Source organism: Ovis aries, chromosome 15, assembly GCF_016772045.2.
Source record: "Ovis aries strain OAR_USU_Benz2616 breed Rambouillet chromosome 15, ARS-UI_Ramb_v3.0, whole genome shotgun sequence".
NCBI classification, from domain to species: Eukaryota; Metazoa; Chordata; class Mammalia; order Artiodactyla; family Bovidae; genus Ovis; species Ovis aries.
In genome coordinates, this window is record NC_056068.1 from 54,066,013 (window position 1) to 54,084,471 (window position 18,459).

At 37.9% G+C, this 18,459-nt stretch overlaps 1 protein-coding gene across 6 annotated transcripts in view; it reads left to right on the forward strand.

The window, feature by feature from the left end:
- UVRAG (UV radiation resistance associated) overlaps positions 1-18,459 on the forward strand; it is a 321,480-nt gene that overhangs the window by 68,009 nt on the left and 235,012 nt on the right. For all 6 annotated transcript variants that reach the window (XM_027979551.2, XM_060399449.1, XM_042233269.2 and 3 more), the window contains one exon: positions 18,134-18,219. In XM_027979551.2, the coding sequence (XP_027835352.1) occupies positions 18,134-18,219 (86 nt within the window). The remainder of the gene's footprint in view (positions 1-18,133; positions 18,220-18,459) is intronic.

The window sequence follows — 18,459 nt, forward strand, 5'->3', positions numbered from 1 at the left end:
CTTTAGTTCTTCTTCACTTTCTGCCATAAGGGTGGTGTCCTCTGCATGTCTGAGGTTATTGATATTTCTCCCGGCAATCTTGATTCCAGCTTATGCTTCCTCCAGCCCAGCATTTCTCATGATGTATTCTGCATATAAGTTAGATAAGCAGGGTGACAATATACAGCCTTGATGCACTCCTTTTCCTATTTGAAAACAGTCTGTTGTTCCATGTCCAGTTCTAACTGTTGCTTCCTGACCTGCATATAGGTTTCTCAAGAGGCAGGTCAGGTGGTCTGTATTCCTATCTCTTTCAGAATTTTCCACAGTTTATTGTGATCCACACAGTCAAAGGCTTTGGCATAGTCAATAAAGCAGAAATAGATGTTTTTCTGGAACTCTCTTGCTTTTCGATAATCCAGCAGATGTTGGCAATTTGATCTCTGGTTCCTCTGCCTTTTCTAAAACCAGCTTGAACATCAGGAAGTTCATGGTTCACGGATTCCTGAAGCCTGGCTTAGAGGATTTTGAGCATTACTTTACTAGTGTGTGAGATGAGTGCAATTGTGCGGTAGTTTGAGCATTCTTTGGCATTGCCTTTCTTTGGGATTGGAATGAAACCTGACCTTTTTTAGTCCTGTGGCCACTGCTGAGTTTTCCAAATTTGCTGACATACTGAGTGCAGCACTTTCAAAGCATCATCTTTTAGAATTTGAGATAGCTCAACTGGAATTCCATAGTCTCCACTAGCTTTGTTCGTAGTGATGCCTCCTGACGTCCACCTGACTTCTCATTCCAGGATGTCCGGCTCTAGGTGAATCTGTGGTCTAAACTTTTCATCCATGGTCTAAAAGTTGAAGCTTGTTTGCTCAAAATTTTTGCCTTTGTTTATCTGCTTCTCAAAAAGGATTTACTCATTTCTGTTGAGTTGTTAGGAATCTAGTAAATGTCTCAGCTTTTTACTGTGTTGGATGAGTATTCATTCTCACTTCCAGGGATGTGTTTGGAAACTATTTAATATATTTGAAAATCTTTGACTAAAATATATACTGTGGGTCTGAATCCTTCATTCAGAAACTTCTGCTGGCATTATGAGGAAGTGACACCTTGTTAATTTTGTGTAGTAAAGTTCATTTATTTGGCATACAAATTAAACTCTTACATATTGAACAGCAGTGCAGACAAAAAATAATTGAATAAATGATAATAAAAATCTGTTTTTAGTTGTAAACTTGATTCATTATTTTTTTCTGTCAGTACTTATCAAGTACCTACTATATGCCCATTGTTAAACTAAGTACTCTGGGATGCAGAAATGTTAGGTGTAGACTCACCAACATTTATTCTTTTACCTGAGATAAAGTAGCATTTTTTTCCAGAAGAGCTGCAATTTACAAATAGTTTTTTTTGGAAAATTATTTTTGATGTCAGTTGTTTGGATCTTAACACAGTGAGTTATAGCAGAACTGTAACTGATTCGAAGAGAACCTTAGGAAGGGGTTGGTGAATCAGGCTAGGTGACCGAGAGAGATGTTTCCCAGGTGGATTTTGCTACTAGGAGGGCAGTTGGAGGAGCATGGGGAATAGAGGTTCCTCCAATAGAGAGGCTGTTGGGCCAGCTCTTGACCCAGTAAGCTGGAGACTTTTCAGATCCCTGTGCAGGAGTTTTACCTTTAGTACAGACATGTGAAGTTATCATTATCTGAATTTCTTTTTGGCAACAACTTTTCTTTTCGGAAGAATGCTGACAGCTGCTTGGGTGAATGGACATTCCTAGTGGTTAAGAATATGGGTGTCGGAGTCAGATTGATGTGAGTTGAATTCCAGGCACCACTTCTGCTTACCCATGAGAGAGATTTGGGGCAAACTGAGTCATCTCTGAGTTTGTTTTTTTTGTCTGTAAGTGGAGATAAGTTTCTTCCTCATCATAAATTATTTTGAATATTAAAGGTGATGATGCATATTATGAGCCTGGCACATGAGGAAAGTTCAGTATGGACACCACTACTCAGAGGTCTCTAAACCATATGAAAAGAGGGATCACTCTCTAATACTTACCACTCTGTCAGCAGTTGTGTCCCTTGAACAGAGCCTGGCATGTAGCAGGGGCTCACTTTGTTAACAAATGTAGGTGAATGCTTGCTATATTTAGAACTGTCATAGCAATAATTGAGATGAAAAATCTCAAAGGGATAGTATTTTTCTCTCTTACCCTACCTTATCCCTAGCCTCAACTTTTGGAGTTTTATTTTTATATAACTTATATTGTCATAATAACTGTTATGTTATTGATAAAGTATAAAAAGCTTTAAATTGTTAAGAATTCTTGTTCTCAGACAGAAAACTGTAGCAGCAATGTCTTCAGAGTCCAGTAGATGGCAATGCATTCTCATTTTAATGGAAAAAAAAAATTTGAAGCCGGAGTAGAATTGAGCAAACTCCAGGAGATAGTGAAGGACAGGGAAGCCTGGCGTGCTGCATTCCATGGGGTCATAAGGAGTCCGACATGACTGAGTGACTGAATAACAAGGATCCAAATAAAAAGGATCAAATCTTTTTGGAGTAAAATGCTCAGGAGATTGAAATAACAGTTTGGTGATTAATTTCACAAATGCAACCACTTGAGTTGATCATCTCAAGTACATAGTCCAACTGAGATTGAAGATTTAGGGACAACAGCAAGTTTCAGAGCCCTGTGCAAATGGGAATTCCTTATTTTATATTGGTCAAGGCATGATACTTTTGCTAAGTAGAAAACCTGATTTCTAATCCCAGTTTTGTTCTGCTACTGTGTATCCTGGAGCAGATCAGTTAACCTCTCTTAGTTTTAGGTTCCTCATTTCAAACTAAAAAAATTCTTGTCAGCTGATTAATGCTGGAGGGAATATTAGATTTATTTAACTCAGTGCTCTTTTCTCATAGACAAAGAAACTGAGGCTTAGAGAGCCCCTTGAACTTGACATGGAGAGTAGCTTCATGCTTTAGGTGGTAACTTAGACATAGCTATAATAATATCAAATGTAATATAAAAATCATCACACAGTTTCATAGCTCTGTAAATTATTTTGCTCTGTTCTGTAGGGAAGGCAGAGTGACTACTATTGGAAGTTTTAGTAGTAGTAGCAGCTGCAGGCATCTAGCAGCTAACAGTAACTATTTGGGGAATAAATGAATGATCAGGAAATCAGGATGAGTTAGTGGCAGGACCAGGATCAGAACATAGATCTGTGTCTTTCTAGATATGCTCTTCATTATACCATGTCACCTGTGTAAAAAGTGATGAATAGATGATTTTCTTCTTTTAAGTGCATTTTGAGGTTTCTTCCATCCTTTCATTTGTGTGATTAAATGCTGTTAAAGATACTGTCTTTAACTTATAACAACTCAGGTGGGCAAAGTATTAGTATTTTTGTTTTCAAACTGAAGATGCTGAAACTTTGAAAAGAGATTTTGTCTAGTTAACTTTATAGAACTGAGAAATTAAAAAGATGGCTGTTTCCTCTTGCGGGTCAAATTCATGGATGCTAAGTTGTTTCCAAAGCACGTCCCACATGGTACTCAAGCGGAACATTCAGAAGTGGGGATTAAGTGTGTCAAGTACTGCCTGTATTTTAACAACAGAGAAAGGGATATGGTATAATTTCTACCCAGATCTCTCAGTACGTCATCAAGTGAAGGTTGGAGGATCACAAAAATAGCTCATTCTTATACATATTTTATTCAGTTTTCCTTGAAGAGCTCTGTCCCCACCCTGCCCCCTCAAGCAGATTATGAAATATAAGAAACAGACCAGACAGATCTTAAGGGGCTGTTTCTAATTAATAACTGCTAGCTTTGTTAATAAAACCTCTAAGTATCTGAGCTCAGTTTAAGTCCAGGGTAAAATTTTGTTTCTGAATTATTTGAGCTGGTGTGGTATCCTAAAAACAGTATTACTCAGGTGAATATGAACTTTTGAAAATTATCATTGCTAGTTTTTGTTTACTGAGTACCTACTGTATGTCAGACACTATACTATCTACTTTTCATATTTTATTTAATCTGTATAACAGCTCCATGAGGTAGTTATCATCATTCTATAGATACAGTATCCTAGAAGGAAACGTTCAACTACTAATCCAGGATTACTTTAGTTCAGTTGCTCAGTTGTGTCCGACTCTTTGCAACCCCATGGACTGCAGCATGCCAGGCCTCTGTCCATCACCAACTCCTGGAGTTTACCCAAACTCATGTCCATTGAGTCGGTGATGCCATCCAACCACCTCATCCTCTGTTGTCCCCTTCTCCTCCTGCCTTCAATCTTTCCCAGCATCAGGGTCTTTTCCAATGAGTCAGTTCTTTGCATCAGGTGGCCAAAGTATTGGAGTTTCAGCTTCAGCATCAGTCCTTCCAGTGAACACCCAGGATTGATCTCCTTTAGGATGGACTCGTTGGATCTCCTTGAAGTCCAAGGGAATCTCAAGAGTCTTCTCCAACACCACAGTTCAAAAGCATCAGTTCTTCTGCACTCAGCTTTCTTTATAGTCCAACTCTCACATCCTTACATGACTACTGGAAAAACCATAGCCTTGATTTAGTAAGTAGCAGAACAATGATTGAAACCAGGTCTGATTTATTCAAAAGCCTCGTGACAACTATGCTGTGTGGTATCTCTAGATTTCTTCCTACTTCACAGAGCATGTCAAAGTACCACGTCACTTTCTTTACATTTACCTAGAGATATCTGCTATGTGCATTGTTTGGATCAAATGAGGGTACATACATAAGTGCTCTGAATGGTATAAAGTGTGTTATTGTACAGACTTCGGGTATGTATCATTGTAGAGTGGGCATGCAATGCCCAAGAGGCCATCAACCCACCAAAGTCCACAAAATTTCCACATGTTAGTCTGTTTGGCTTTCCTCTGAGTCTCTCTCCTTACCCCCACCCCCTCTTCTTTTGGATCAGATTAGCTTCTGACAGATGTTTGGAAAATCATCTCATCCTGTAATTCATATTTATAAATCCTGCTGCTGCAGTGTGGTCCCCATTCTCTCTCTTCATTGAAGCCAGAGAATAATCTGGGAAAATGCCACGTTTCCTGTTAGGAATTTGGAGGATCTTGTCTCCTTAGCACAATTTTTGAGCTTTTCAGAATTTTAATAGTGGAATATTCAAAGCCAAGCACGGCTCTCCATATAGATGTTTTAGTTTCTTAGAAAGTAAACAGAAACAGAGCTCCAGACTCATCCTCACTAGGGGGTTCAGAGAGTTGAAAACTTTGTTTAAATTTTGTAAACTCATCTTTATTATTCTTTCTTAGATTTGTAGTGAGGGCATTCTTGACTTTTTTTTTTTTTTAACTTTTCCCTCTGGGAGTCAGTTTCCATTTAAATTGTTTCTCTAGAAAGCTGGGAATGCTTTCTTCGACTTTTTCGCCTAGTTAGCATGATATCACTGTTGCCTTCTCTTCCCTCTAACTTCTCTCTCCTCACAGTTATAGTAACTGTTTGTATGTCCTTCCTCCTCTTAGAGTGTAATCTTCCTTAGGGCTGAGGTTGTCTCTTACTCATTGTTTTAGTCCCAGGATTTAGTGTAGACTTGGCTTAGAAGATGTTTTTCTTGAGTGGATGAGGTCCACTAGGATCACATGGGTTCTGTCTGTCTTCTGTAGTACACTTTTCTCTTAAAGGATGGCTACTTCAGCAGGGTCACTGTCAACCCTCTTTTTACGGAGTTGTATTGCTGACATTTAATCCATTTCGTATTTGGAGTGTGTGACTATGATTGTGATCATTTTTTGAGGGTAGTTTAAAACACTGAAGTGTGAACCTTCAGTTCACACTTGTGAAGAAGAACGTCTTCATCCCTATTGACTTGAATTAAGAAAAGAAAGAATTTAGTTTCAGGATCTGTATACCTTTGCTTAATAGCATTATTCTTATTTTCATTGCTTCTGTTTTGAAGGAGAAGAAAACATATGCTGTCTCAAACCTCAGACCATATCTGGGGGAATCTGCATATTCAGCTGAGGTTCAGTGTCAGGAAACAGTCTCACTTTCCCTCCTTAGCAGCTCAGCATCTGGGCTTCGTCAGAGCTCAGTGGCAGTGAGTGTCTGAGGTTTGAAGGTGCTTGACAGAGATACATGCACATTTTTCTCAGTTTAAACCTTAGTGACACTTAAAAGTGTGTTAGTATCCAAACTGACATACACACATAGGAACACAGGCTTTCTTTTGATTCTTCAGGTAGCCATTTTAGGAGGAGTTGTACAAATTGTTGTTGTTCAGTCACTCAGCCGTGTCCAACTCTTTGCGACCCCATGGACTGCAGCACACCAGGCTTCCCTGTCCTTGTACAAATAAATACTAAATTTTGAAAAAGTATGCTCACTATCTATATCTGAAAATGTGCTCAAGTAGTAGAATGAGCCACAGGTTGTTTTCTTTTCTCCATTGTCCATTAGGATTCCTTATTCTCCATAAGTAAATAGAAGAGGGACTATTTGCAGAGCTCACTTAACAGTTTTAAGCATAATGTATATAGTCTGCTGGGGCTTCCCTGGTGGTGCAGTGGTAAAGAATCCGGCTGCCAACACAAAAGGCATGGCTTTGATCCCTGGGTCAGGAAACTCCCCTGGAGTGGGAAATGACAACCCACTCCAGTATTCTTGCGTGGAGAATCCCATGGACAGAGGAGCCTGGTGGGCTGCAGTCCATGGGGTCACAAAGAGTCGGACACAACTGAGTGACTGAACACACACGCACACCCATACCCATATATAGTCTACTATCAGTCCCATGGGGCAGGATTTTGCTGGGGCCTTTAAGGTATTGTCCTCAGGCTTCCACTCAGACCTTTTGTCTTCTCATCAACACATTGTGTCTGGGTGATTCAGATCTCTCCCAAGTCTGCTTCTCCAGTCAGTGCTTCCATATATCTAGACTTGAGTCAGATTGCTTGAGTGTTTCAGAGACTCATTGTTGTTCAATCGCTAAGTCACGTGTGACTCTTTGTGAGCCCATGGACTGTAGCATGCCAGGCTGCCAGGCTTCCCTGTCCTTCAGTGTCTCCCGGAGTTTGCTCAGACTCAGGTCTGTTGAGTCGGTGATGCCGCCCAGCCATCTGAGAGACACTTCCTCCCTACAGCTGCTACACTGAGCTCAGTCTCCCCTCCCTCATTGTATTCCCTGGTTCAGCGCGTGGTACTGTTGTCCGTGCATTTTCTCAAGTCAGAGCAGGGAGTCATCCTAAACGCTCCCTTCTTTTTCTGAGTTACTTTTTTGAATCACTACTTGAGATACCTGCTAAACATCTGTTTCTTTCCTGGTTCTTGACATTGGAGCCAGATTTATCTTTCTAAAATGTTCATCATGTCTCTCTTATTCAGGTCATTTCAGAGTAGTTAATGGACTTGTAAGGTCTTACAGTGATCTAATTCTTGATTTTGAAGCACCTCACCCATAACAGTTTCTTAAAAAGCTAAAATTTATCCATTTCAGGTTTAGAGCTTAGACCTCATTTCCATAGAATGGTTTCTGTGACATAGCCCTAAGTTTAGTTTGGACACCCCTCTATGTACTCTCATAGAACCTTGCTTTTCATTTTTCTTGTCGTGGTCCTTAACTAGTTATATTCTGATTACCCATTTGCTCAACTCTCTTTCATACTAGACTGTGCACTGTGTAGGAGCAGGGACAGTGTCTATAAAAGAATTATCCCTAGTGCTTAGCACGGTGCTGGGCATGTAGTAATAATTCAGTAAACATTTGTTGAATGAGTGAATGAATGTTGTAGCAGCAGATCATTTAAAACTCTGCTGGGATATACTGCTTCATTGTCATCAGTTGCATAGCATGTTGTTCAAAATTCTCGTTCATCTGTGTTTAAATAGTTTCTGACCACTTCTTCATAGACATCTTCTGTTTGCAAATTATTATATTTTCAATGGATCTCTTTCATTTTCTCTCCAGGTTTGCTCTTCCTTCCAGTTTTTTTTTTTTTTGCATTTTTATTAACTATTTTTTTCCATTTATCGAGGTCTCAAATTTTGCAGTTAGCCTTGATTGATTTCTTTTATCCATTCAATTCATTCAGCTCCTGGACTCTTTTGAGTCCTTCTTTGAAATCACTCATTTTTGGCTGCTTTTCCCTATCCATTGCCATGATCCAAGCTCAGCTTGGCACCTTCATAAGGCAGGATTACTGCAGTAGTTTCCTGGCTAGCCTGTGGCTCTGGTCTCTTTGTATCCACTTTGTCTGATTCACCACTGCCTGATTAATCTTATTCCTAAAGCATACTTTCATTTTTTTTTTTTTTAATTCCTTTGCTTTAAAGGTTGTATGGAGTTACTTCTGGTCTGCTAGATGTGGCCAAATCTCTGACCTAATTTCCTTTTCTCCATCAGCCTACGTTCAGTCAATGGTATAGTACTTTTGGGTATATCTCTGCTTTTATCTTTACTTCTTTTCTCTGTCTGTCTCCTTTATTCTTCAGAATTTGAGTTCTCGTTCCCTCTAGTTCATGTGGATTTCTAAAGTAGCCTCCTAATGGGTGTTTGGGCTTTCTGCTTCCTCTAGTTTGTTGTGTGTGTCATTACCAAAGTAACCTTCCTTAAATGCAGCTTTGATCATTGTCCTACACTGTCGGAAACTTTTCATGAGTTCTTTATGAAGGTTGTCTCACTTTTTAGTATGACATTCAAGGCTTTCTGTGTCCAGGCCTCTCAACCTTGTCACACAGCTGTATCTCCCACTATTTTCCCCTCTGGTGTTCCAAGTAATTTTGACATCATTGGAGCTGAACAAATTGGACCACTGTTTAATTTTCTCTGAATACAGCTTATGTTTTCCCACTGCCATGCTTCAGCTAAAGGTGTTCAGTCTGTGTGGGACTTTCCTTCACTGCCATTCAGCTTTCTGTACTTGTTAATCTATCCCAAGTATTGCTACCCCTGCAGCCTTTGATGTTTCTGCTTCTACTAGGTGGAATCTTTACCATATTGGAACTCCTATAGCTTTTCTTTTTTAACCTTTCTTACAAGCAGTTTTACTTCACTTGGAACCTTAAGCTGGGTTATATACTTTATGAGGTTGTATACTTTTATAAGGATGGTAGAAATTGCCTGGCATCTTGTATGTATTAGATATTCAGTAAACACTGAAATGAATATGTATATGTGTATATTGTTGTTTGCTTCTTCATAAACAGTCATCCTGTCCACAGGATTATTTTAGAAGAACTTTTATAGTTTTAATAAAGGATTGTCTTTGATTGTTTTAGTAACTGACAACTCTCAAAATGTACAGTAACACATTTTAAAAGTCGACTTATTCAGTGACCTAGTACGTGGATAAGCAAATTACAGTCCCCACATGTTTTTATGTGGCCTGGGAGCCAAGAATGGGGTTTGCATTTGTAAAGAATTTGAAGGCAAAAACAAAGGAAAGTATGCAATGGAGATGGTGTGGTTTGCAAAGCCTTAAATATTTACAATCTGGCCGCCGACTGAGAAAGTTTGTAGATCGCTGATCTAGAAACACACCTGATCATCTGCCTGGAATTACTTTTGGACTTTGGGTATGTGAAATTATCTATTTCCTTGAGCAGTTTAATAGGCACTCACCCAGACTGGTGCCTATTCTGTTTGTTTCTTTGAAAAGAATTGTTAGGCCTGGCTTCAGGAGAATTTTGAGTGACATGTAAATCTCCTTGGGGCTCTTTGGCACTTGGCATTATCTCACACAGATAACCAGATACAAATGAGCCGTTTCTTTCCATTATGATCCTTCATCAGAGGTCTGTCAGGATTGCACATCTGGTGACGTTAGATGTCATTCAGAGCAAGGCTCTTAGCATATTTCAAGAATGTTAATTGCTGAGTTGTGGCTGAAGCAGAAGGGTTTAATAATGTCCTTGAGTTGCCTTAAATATACATGGACCCAGAATTTGAGAACTGGAAAAGGTCTTAGAGATCAAGTAGAGCATGGTCATTAAGAACACAAGCTGTGGAGCCAGACTGTATGGCTCTTCCACTTAATCCTCCCTGTGTCTCAGTTTCCTTACCTTTAAAGTGGGGATAAGAATAGTACCTGTTTCACAGCGTCTCTTGAGTATTATGTATGTTTACCTTTAATGTTAATATCAAAACATTCATTTAACATGAAAAACAACACTGCCTGGAATACTGTGAATGCTCACACATGCTACTTTTGTGTTTGGCTATTATTGTTCATTGTTTATATTAGTAGTAGTCTCATCTCATTTTATTGTTAGAGAAACTAAGACCTAGAGGATTTAAATGGTTTTCTTCACTTCCATGACAGGCAGAGTGGATTAAGACCTAGAGTTCTTGCTATAATGTGTTGCTTTTAGTTGTATGTGAGTGTGGATAAGTTTTTAGCAGAAAAGATGTTTGGCAGCTTTTTGCATAAAATAAAAACAGCTAAGTGGAGTGTCACCAATTATTTCTCCTGAGAATCTTAAGTTTATTTCTGGTGTCTTTTTGTAGCTCATTTATAGGATTATCTCCTGTCTCTGTCTTTCCTCTTCAGCTGCCCTCATGATATGTAGATTATTTCACAGCCAACTCCCTCTCCTTTTAGTTGGGTTGAAATTTATATAACATGAATTTATGCTTTTTTGTTGTTGTTTTTGGCCTCATTGCACAGCTTGTGGAATCTTAGTTTCCCACCAGGGATCAAACCCAGGCCCCAGCAGTGAAAGTGCTGAGTCATAACCACTGGACCACCAGCGAATTCCCTAAGCATTTTGAAGTGTGTGATTCAGTGACATTGGGAGTGTTCACAATGTTGTGCAAACACTATCTCCATCAAGTTGCATAACATTTTTATCACAGCAAAAGAAAATGCCATTAAGCGTTCACTCTCCATTTGGTGTTCCCCAGCCGCCAGCAACTACCAGCCTGCTTTTCTCTCTGCTGCTGCTAAGTCACTTCAGTCATGTCCAACTCTGTGCGACCCCATAGATGGCAGCCCACCAGGCTCCACCGTCCCTGGGATTCTCCAGGCAAGAACACTGGAGTGGGTTGCCATTTCCTTCTCTAATGCATGAAAGTGAAAAGTGAAAGTGAAGTTGCTCAGTCGTGTCCGACTCTTAGCGACCCCATGGACTGCAGCCTACCAGGCTCCTCTGTCCATGGGATTTTCCAGGCAAGAGTGCTATAGTGGGGTGCCATTGCTTTCTCTCTATGGTTTCACTTATTCTGAGTATTGAATATAAATGGAATCATGCAATACATAACCTTTTATGTCTGGCTGCTTAGTGGTTTTGAGGTGCATCCAAATGTAGCATGTGTCAGTGCTTCTCTTTTTGGCTGAGTGATGTCCCATTGTATGAATCTACCATATTTAGTTTATCTGTTCATCCACTGATGGATGTTTGAATTGTTTCTACCTTTTGGTTGTTGTGAATAGTGCTGCTGTGTACAAGAATTTGTTTTCAGTTCTTTTGGTTTTATACCTTGGAGTGGAATTGTTAGATGATACAGTAATTCTGTGCTTCACTTTTTGAGGAATTGCCAAAATTTTTCCATAGCTGCTGACCACTTTATGTTCCCAACAGCAGTATACTAGGGTTGCCAGTTTCTCCATATCTTTACCAACATTATTTTTTGTTTTTTTTTTCCAAATTTTAAATTTTGTTTATTTATTTATTATTATTTTTTTTTTTTACAAAATATTAAGTGGAATCTCATTGTGATTTTGGATTACATTTGCCTAATGACTAGTGATACTGGGCTTCTTTTCATGTGCTTGTTGGCTGTTTGTATATCTTTTCTGGAAAAGTGTCTCTTTGAGTCCTTTGCCCAGTTTATAATTGGGTTGTCTTTTTGTTGTTGGGTTGTCAGACTTCTTTATGTATTCTGGATATTAGCCCTTTATCAGATACATGATTTGAAAATATTTTCTCCCTTTTTTTTTTGGATTTTTTTTTTTTTTTACTTTCTTTATAGTGTTCTTTGTTGCACAGAAGTTTAATTTTGATGAAGTCCAATTTATCTATTATTTCTTTTGCTGCTTATGCTTTTGGCGTCATATCTAAGAATCCATTGGCAAATCGAGGTTTTGCAGATAACCTCTGAGGTTATATAGTGTTCATCCACTGATTGGTGTTTGAATTGTTTCTACCTTTTGGCTGTTGTGAATAGTGCTGCTGTGAACATTTATGTACAAGAATTTGTTTTCAGTTCTTTTGGTTTTATATCTTGGAGTGGAATTGCTAGATGATATAGTAATTCTATGCTTCACTTTTTGATGAATTGCCAAACTGTTTTCCATAGCTGCTGACCACTTTGTGTTCCCAACAGCAGTATACTAGGGTTGGCAACCATTAGGTACCCTAATGGTTTTATTGTCTTATGTCTTTGATCCTAGTTGCAATTTTTGTATACGGTGTTAGGAATGGGTCCAACTTTATTCTTCTGCATGTGGCCATTTAGTTGTTTCAGCATCATTGTTGAAATGACTGTTCTTTCTCAGTCCTGACACCTTTGTTTAAAATCAGTTGACTATAGATAGGTGAATTTATTTCTGTATTCTTGGTTCTGTTTCATTGATGTATATGTCTGTCATTATGCCAGTACAACGCTGTTTTGATTAGTATTGCTTTGTAGCAAATATTGAATTGGGAAATATGAATCCGTCAACTTGATATGTTGTGTTGACTTGATTTTCATTTATCAAACCACCTTTACATACCTTGGGTAAATACCACTTGCCCCTGGTGTATAAATCTTGTTCTAAAAAATTATTTTAATTGTGAAGTATAAATAATATAAAATTCACTCTCTTAACCATTTTAAGGACGTTCACCTTGTTTTAGAGCTGTCACTACTGTCCCTCTCCAGAACTCCTTCTGTCTCGTGAAGATGAAGCTCTGTCTACCCTCTAAGTGGTAACTCCCGTCTCCTCCTCCTCGACCCTGTTTCTGTGAATCGGACTGCTCTTGGTACCGTATATAAGTGGAGCCACACGATATTTGTCCTTTGGTCACTAGCTTGTTTTACTTAACGTAATGTCTTTAAGGGTCATGCGTGTTACAGCATGTGTCAGAATTTCTTTCCTTTTTAAGGATAACTAGTATTCTGTTATATGAATATACCACATTTTATCTGTTAATCTGTTGATGAACACTTGGGTTACTTCCACCCTTCGACTACTGTGAATAATGCTCCTATGAACATGGGTGTACAAATTTCTCTCTCTTTGGGTTTTTGCTTTCAGTTCTTTTGGGTATATTCCCAGAAGTAGAATTGCTAGACCAGATTAGCTTTGCTAATACATTTGACTCTTGAATAACATGTGTTTGAACTGGACAGGGCTACTTATATGTGGGGTTTTTTTTTTTTTTCCCCAATAAGTCTGAACCACAGTGCTACGTAATGTACAGCTGGTCAAATCCATGGACACAGAACAATGCGTATGGAACTGTGGATACAGAGAACTGACTGTAAAGTTATGTGTGGATTTTTAACCATGTAGGGGTCATTGCCCCCACCCCCTCTTTGTTCAAGGGCATTTTGTTAAGGATTCTTTTTTCTATAATGTGTATATATATGTTATATATTATATATATAAGGGATATTGGTCTATAATTTTCTTGTGATGTTATTATCTGGCTTGGGATCAGGGTAATACCGGTCTCATGGAGTGAGTTAAGAAGTATTTCCTCCTCTTTCATTTTTTGGAAGACTTTGAGAAGGATTCGTGTTATTTTTTCTTTAAATGATTGGTAGATTTTGCCAAATTATGCAGTTCTGGGCTTTTCTTTGCTGGGAGTTTTATGGTTACTGATTTAACTTCTTTAGTTTTGTTGTAACTTCGTTAAATTAACATTTGTTGAGTGGAGCACAGAAAACCACAAGAGAAATTGAAATAAAGATGTTTGTTACTCATAGATTCTGGAGGAATTATAGAGAAGGCTTTGAAGTGGCCACATGGGGAGGTCAAGGCAGAGTGCAGGCAGAGAAACGGAGGATCTGGGACACGTGTCTTTATTAGAGTCTGTGTGTAGAGTGCTTCGGGGTTCCTGAGCTTGGGCTGGGTTGTTCAGTTCAAACCAAAAGAGCAGGGTTTTGGTAAGCTCCATGGGGATTTTTATCTAAGGGGCATGTAGAGCATACAGGTCCTGGGAAGCAGGGGAGACTGTTGATCACAAGTATTAACAGAATCTACGTTTGCTTGTAACTCTGCAGCCTGCAATCTAGGGCATGCGCTTCCCTGAAGAGGGGTCTAGTGTTGGTGTAAGGGCCCTAAAGGCTGCTTGGCCAAACAGAATGGCTGCCAAGGTGGTGGTATCATGGAGTAGTCTAGCTAAACTCTTTGACATCTTGTAGATCTGTCCAGATTTTCTGTTTTTTCCTGAATTGCTTTTGGGAGTTTCTGTTTTTCTAAGAATTTGCATTTTATCTAGGTTCCCTGATTTGTTGGCATACAGTTGTTCATCAGTTCAGTAGCTCAGTCATGTCCGACTCTTTGCAACCCCCTGGACTGCAGCACACCAGGCTTCCCAACTGCAACTCCAGGGGCTTGCTCAAACTCATGTCCATCGAGTCGGTGATGCGTTGGTGATGCCATCCAACCATCTCATCCTCTATTGTCCCCTTCTTGACCTGTCTTCAATGTTTCCCAGCATCAGGGTCTTTTCCAATGAGTCAGTTCTTCACATCAGGTGGCCAAAGTATTGGAGTTTCAGCTTCAGCATCAGTCCTTCCAGTGAATATTCAGGACTGATTTCCTTTAGGATGGACTGGTTGGATCTCCTTGCAGTCCAAGGGACTCTCAAGAGTCTTCACCAACACCACAGTTCAAAAGCATCGATTGTTTAGTGCTCAGCTTTCTTTACAGTCCAACACTCACATCCATACGTGACTACTGGAAAAACCATAGCTTTGACTAGACGGACCATTGTTGGCAAAGTAATGTTTGTCTACATTGATCATAGCTTTTCTTCGAAGGAGCAAGTGCCTTTTCATGGCTGCAGTCACCATCTGCAGTGATTTTGGAGCCCAAGAAAATAATTTCTCACTGTTTCTATTGTTTCCCCATCTATTTGCCATGAAGTGATGGGACCAGATGCCATGAACTTAGTTTTCTGAATGTTGAGTTTTAAGCCAACCTTTTCACTCTCCTCTTTCACTTTCATCAAGAGGCTATTATAGTATTTTTCTATAATTAATATTTCCTGTCTTTATAAGATTAATGGTAATGTTCTCACTTTCATTACTGATTTTAGTGATTGGGGTGTTCTCTCCTCTTTTCTTGATTGGGCTGGCTTAATGTTTGTTAGTTTTATTGGCCCTTTTCAGAGAACTAAGTTAGTTTTATTGATTTTTCTCTATTTTTTTTTATTCTATATTTCATGGAAAGGGTTAGTTACTCAGTCGTGTCCAACTCTGTGACCCCATGGACTGTAGCCCTCCAAGCTCCTCTGTCCGAGGAATTATCCAGGCAAGAATACTGGAGTGGGCTGCCATTCTCTTCTCCAGGGGATCTTCCCAACCCAGGGATTGAATCTGGATCTTCGTGTTGCAGACAGGTTCTTTACCATCTGAGCCACCAGGATCTCTGCCCTAATCTTCATTATTTGCTTCCTTCTTACTTTGGGTTTAGATTTTCTTTTTATTGTTCCTTAAGGTGGAAGATTACATTACTGATTTGAACTCTCTCTCCTTTTTCTTCTTTTTAATGTAAATATTTACAGCTGCACTTTTCACTCTGAGTACTTTTTCACTGTATCCTATGTTTTGATATGTTGTATTTTTATACAATGTAGTATTTAATAATTTACCTTATGATTTGTTCTTTGACCCACTGGCCATTTAAGAGTATGATGTTTACTTTGTAGTTTGTGAATTTTCCAGATTTCCTTTTGTTACTGATTTTTACTTTTATTCCATTGTGATCAGAAGAGATATTTTGTGTGATTCCAGTGTTTAGAAATCCATTGAGATTTTTTTGGTGACAACATATGGTCTATCCTAGAGAATATTCTTTGTGCATTTGAAGATACTTGTATGGTTGTTGTTGAGTGGAGCATGCTATATTACATCGGTTAGGTCTAGTTGATTTGTAGTATTGTTGATGTTTTTTGTTTCCTTCTTTTCTCTTTTTTATGGTTGTGCTATCCATTGTTAAAAGTGGGATGTTGACTTCTGCTATTTCTCATTTTAGTTTTTGTAGTTTTGACTTCATATGTTTTGTTATATGTTAAGTCTATATATGTTTATAATCATTTATATTTTCTTAATCCTTTTAAAACTGCATAATGTCTGTTTTGGTCACTTGTTTTGTTTTAATGTCTGTTTGTCTGATATTAGTTTACACATGCCAGCTCTCTTATGGTTACTACTTACATAGACTATCTTTCCATCCTTCCATTTTCAACCTATTTGTGTTTTTGATTCTAAAGTGCATCTCTTGTAGATAGCATATTGTGGATCATTAAAAAGAAAATCCATTTTGCCAATCTCTGCCTTTTGATTGTAGTGCTGTTTATTAACACTGTAATTACAGGTGGAAGGACTTCTGCCATTCTTTGGTTTGTTTTATTTCTTTTTGTTTCTCATTTCTTCCATTACTACCTTCTTTTGTATTAGTTATTTTCTCATGTAACATTTGAGTCCTTTCTCATTTCTTTCACTATGCATCTTTTAGTTATTTTCTCAGTGGCTGCCCCAAGGATTATTGTTAACATCTTAATTTGTAAGTTTAGCTAAAGTTAATATTAGTTTTAGTATTATATAAAACTTTTCTTCTCTATGGGCTCTGTTCCCCCATTTTTATCATCACATTACATCTTTATTATTGTGTCCCCATAAAGGTAGATTTATAATGATTGCTTCATTTATTTGCTAATTGATTGATATTAAATACTAAACCACTCTTGCATTCTTTAAATAAATTCAGTCAAAATGAAGTTTTGTTGTTTTATCCTTATAATGTATTTCTGGTTCAACTTTCTAATGTTTTGCTAAGGATTTTTGTGTCTGTAATCATGAGGATATTGACTTATAATTGTGTGTGTGTGTATGTGAGAGAGAGAGAGAGAGATAAGGTTTAGTGTCAGTAATGTGGTTGGAAATTGTCCCTTTTTACTCTGTTTCAGGAGTTTGTACTAAATTGATGATATTTCTTAAACATTTGATATAATTCAGTGAAGCAACCTGGACCAAGACTATTTTTGTGGAAAGATTTTTCAATTACTTATTCACTTAAAAATGGTTATAGAGTTATTACTCAGCTATTATTCATCAATTTTGGCATGTTGTAGTTTTTCAAGGAATTTGTCTAATTAATCTAAGTTCTCAAATTTGTTAGCATGAAGTTCTTCATAATATTCTCCTAATAAACTTTGAATATCTGCAGCAATGTAATTTTTATAAAATACTTATATTAACATTATAACGAGCATTTATACAGTGTTTATACATACCTTTGATTTTACAAATATTAGTTCTTTTAATTCCCATGACAATTTGTGAGGTAGATAGTATTATCATCTCCGTGTTATAGATGAGAAACCAAAGTTAAACTGAAAGAAGTTAGGTGCCTTACTCAAGGTTACAGAACTGGTGTGTTAAGGGTTTAAATTGTAATCCAGGTGGTCTGGGTCCAGAGTCCTTTTTCTTAACTACTATTTACTTTGCTTTTCTGAAATGCCAGATAGCTGTTCTGTTCTTCTTAAGGAATTGTGCTGTGTTAGCTGTAGAAACCATCCTTGCTCCCAACACCTTAACACTACTGAGTGGAAATATTTGTTTCAGGTATTCCTAATTAAAAGTTGGAATGCCTTTTCTCCCATAAATACATTACATATGTTGGCTAGGCATACTTGAAATATTATTGTTAATACTCTTCTTCAGCCACATAATACGTTAAAAAGACTTCTGGGGTTTCGCTGGGAAGTTCACCAAAATTTATAATGTGAAACATTGTTTCTGTGGGAAAATATTAGAAGAAATTTATTTTAAATTCACTTGCCTAAAATGTTAAACTTCAATTATGTAAAGTGTTTCTTGATTTTTTCTAATTTCTTAATGATTTGAACCTACTGAGTACTATTAAATCATAATTAAAAAAGATAAACATCATGTTAATTTGGACACGTATTTTGTTTTACTTTGATTAATTTGTTGATCAATATCTTTTAGGGTTATTCAAATGCCCAGAAGAATATTCTTCTTCAGGTGGATCAGAACTGTGTTCGCAATTCTTATGATGTCTTCTCTTTGCTGCGGTAAGAAACGTCTTAGAGTCTTCTTGCATTTTCTAAAGAATCTTCCTCATTCTGAGTTTGTGACATTTCAGTGTGAGGAAACGTATGGGAGCTTTAGAAGCTGTTACTCAGACTTAGCATTTTTTAGTGAGAGGTTCATAAATTTCGTAGCTACAGTTATTTAAGTTTATCTCTTTTACAAAGCCTTTCAAATGCCATTTTTTTCTTGTGGACAGTGGGAGAGAATGATTGGAAGCTAGT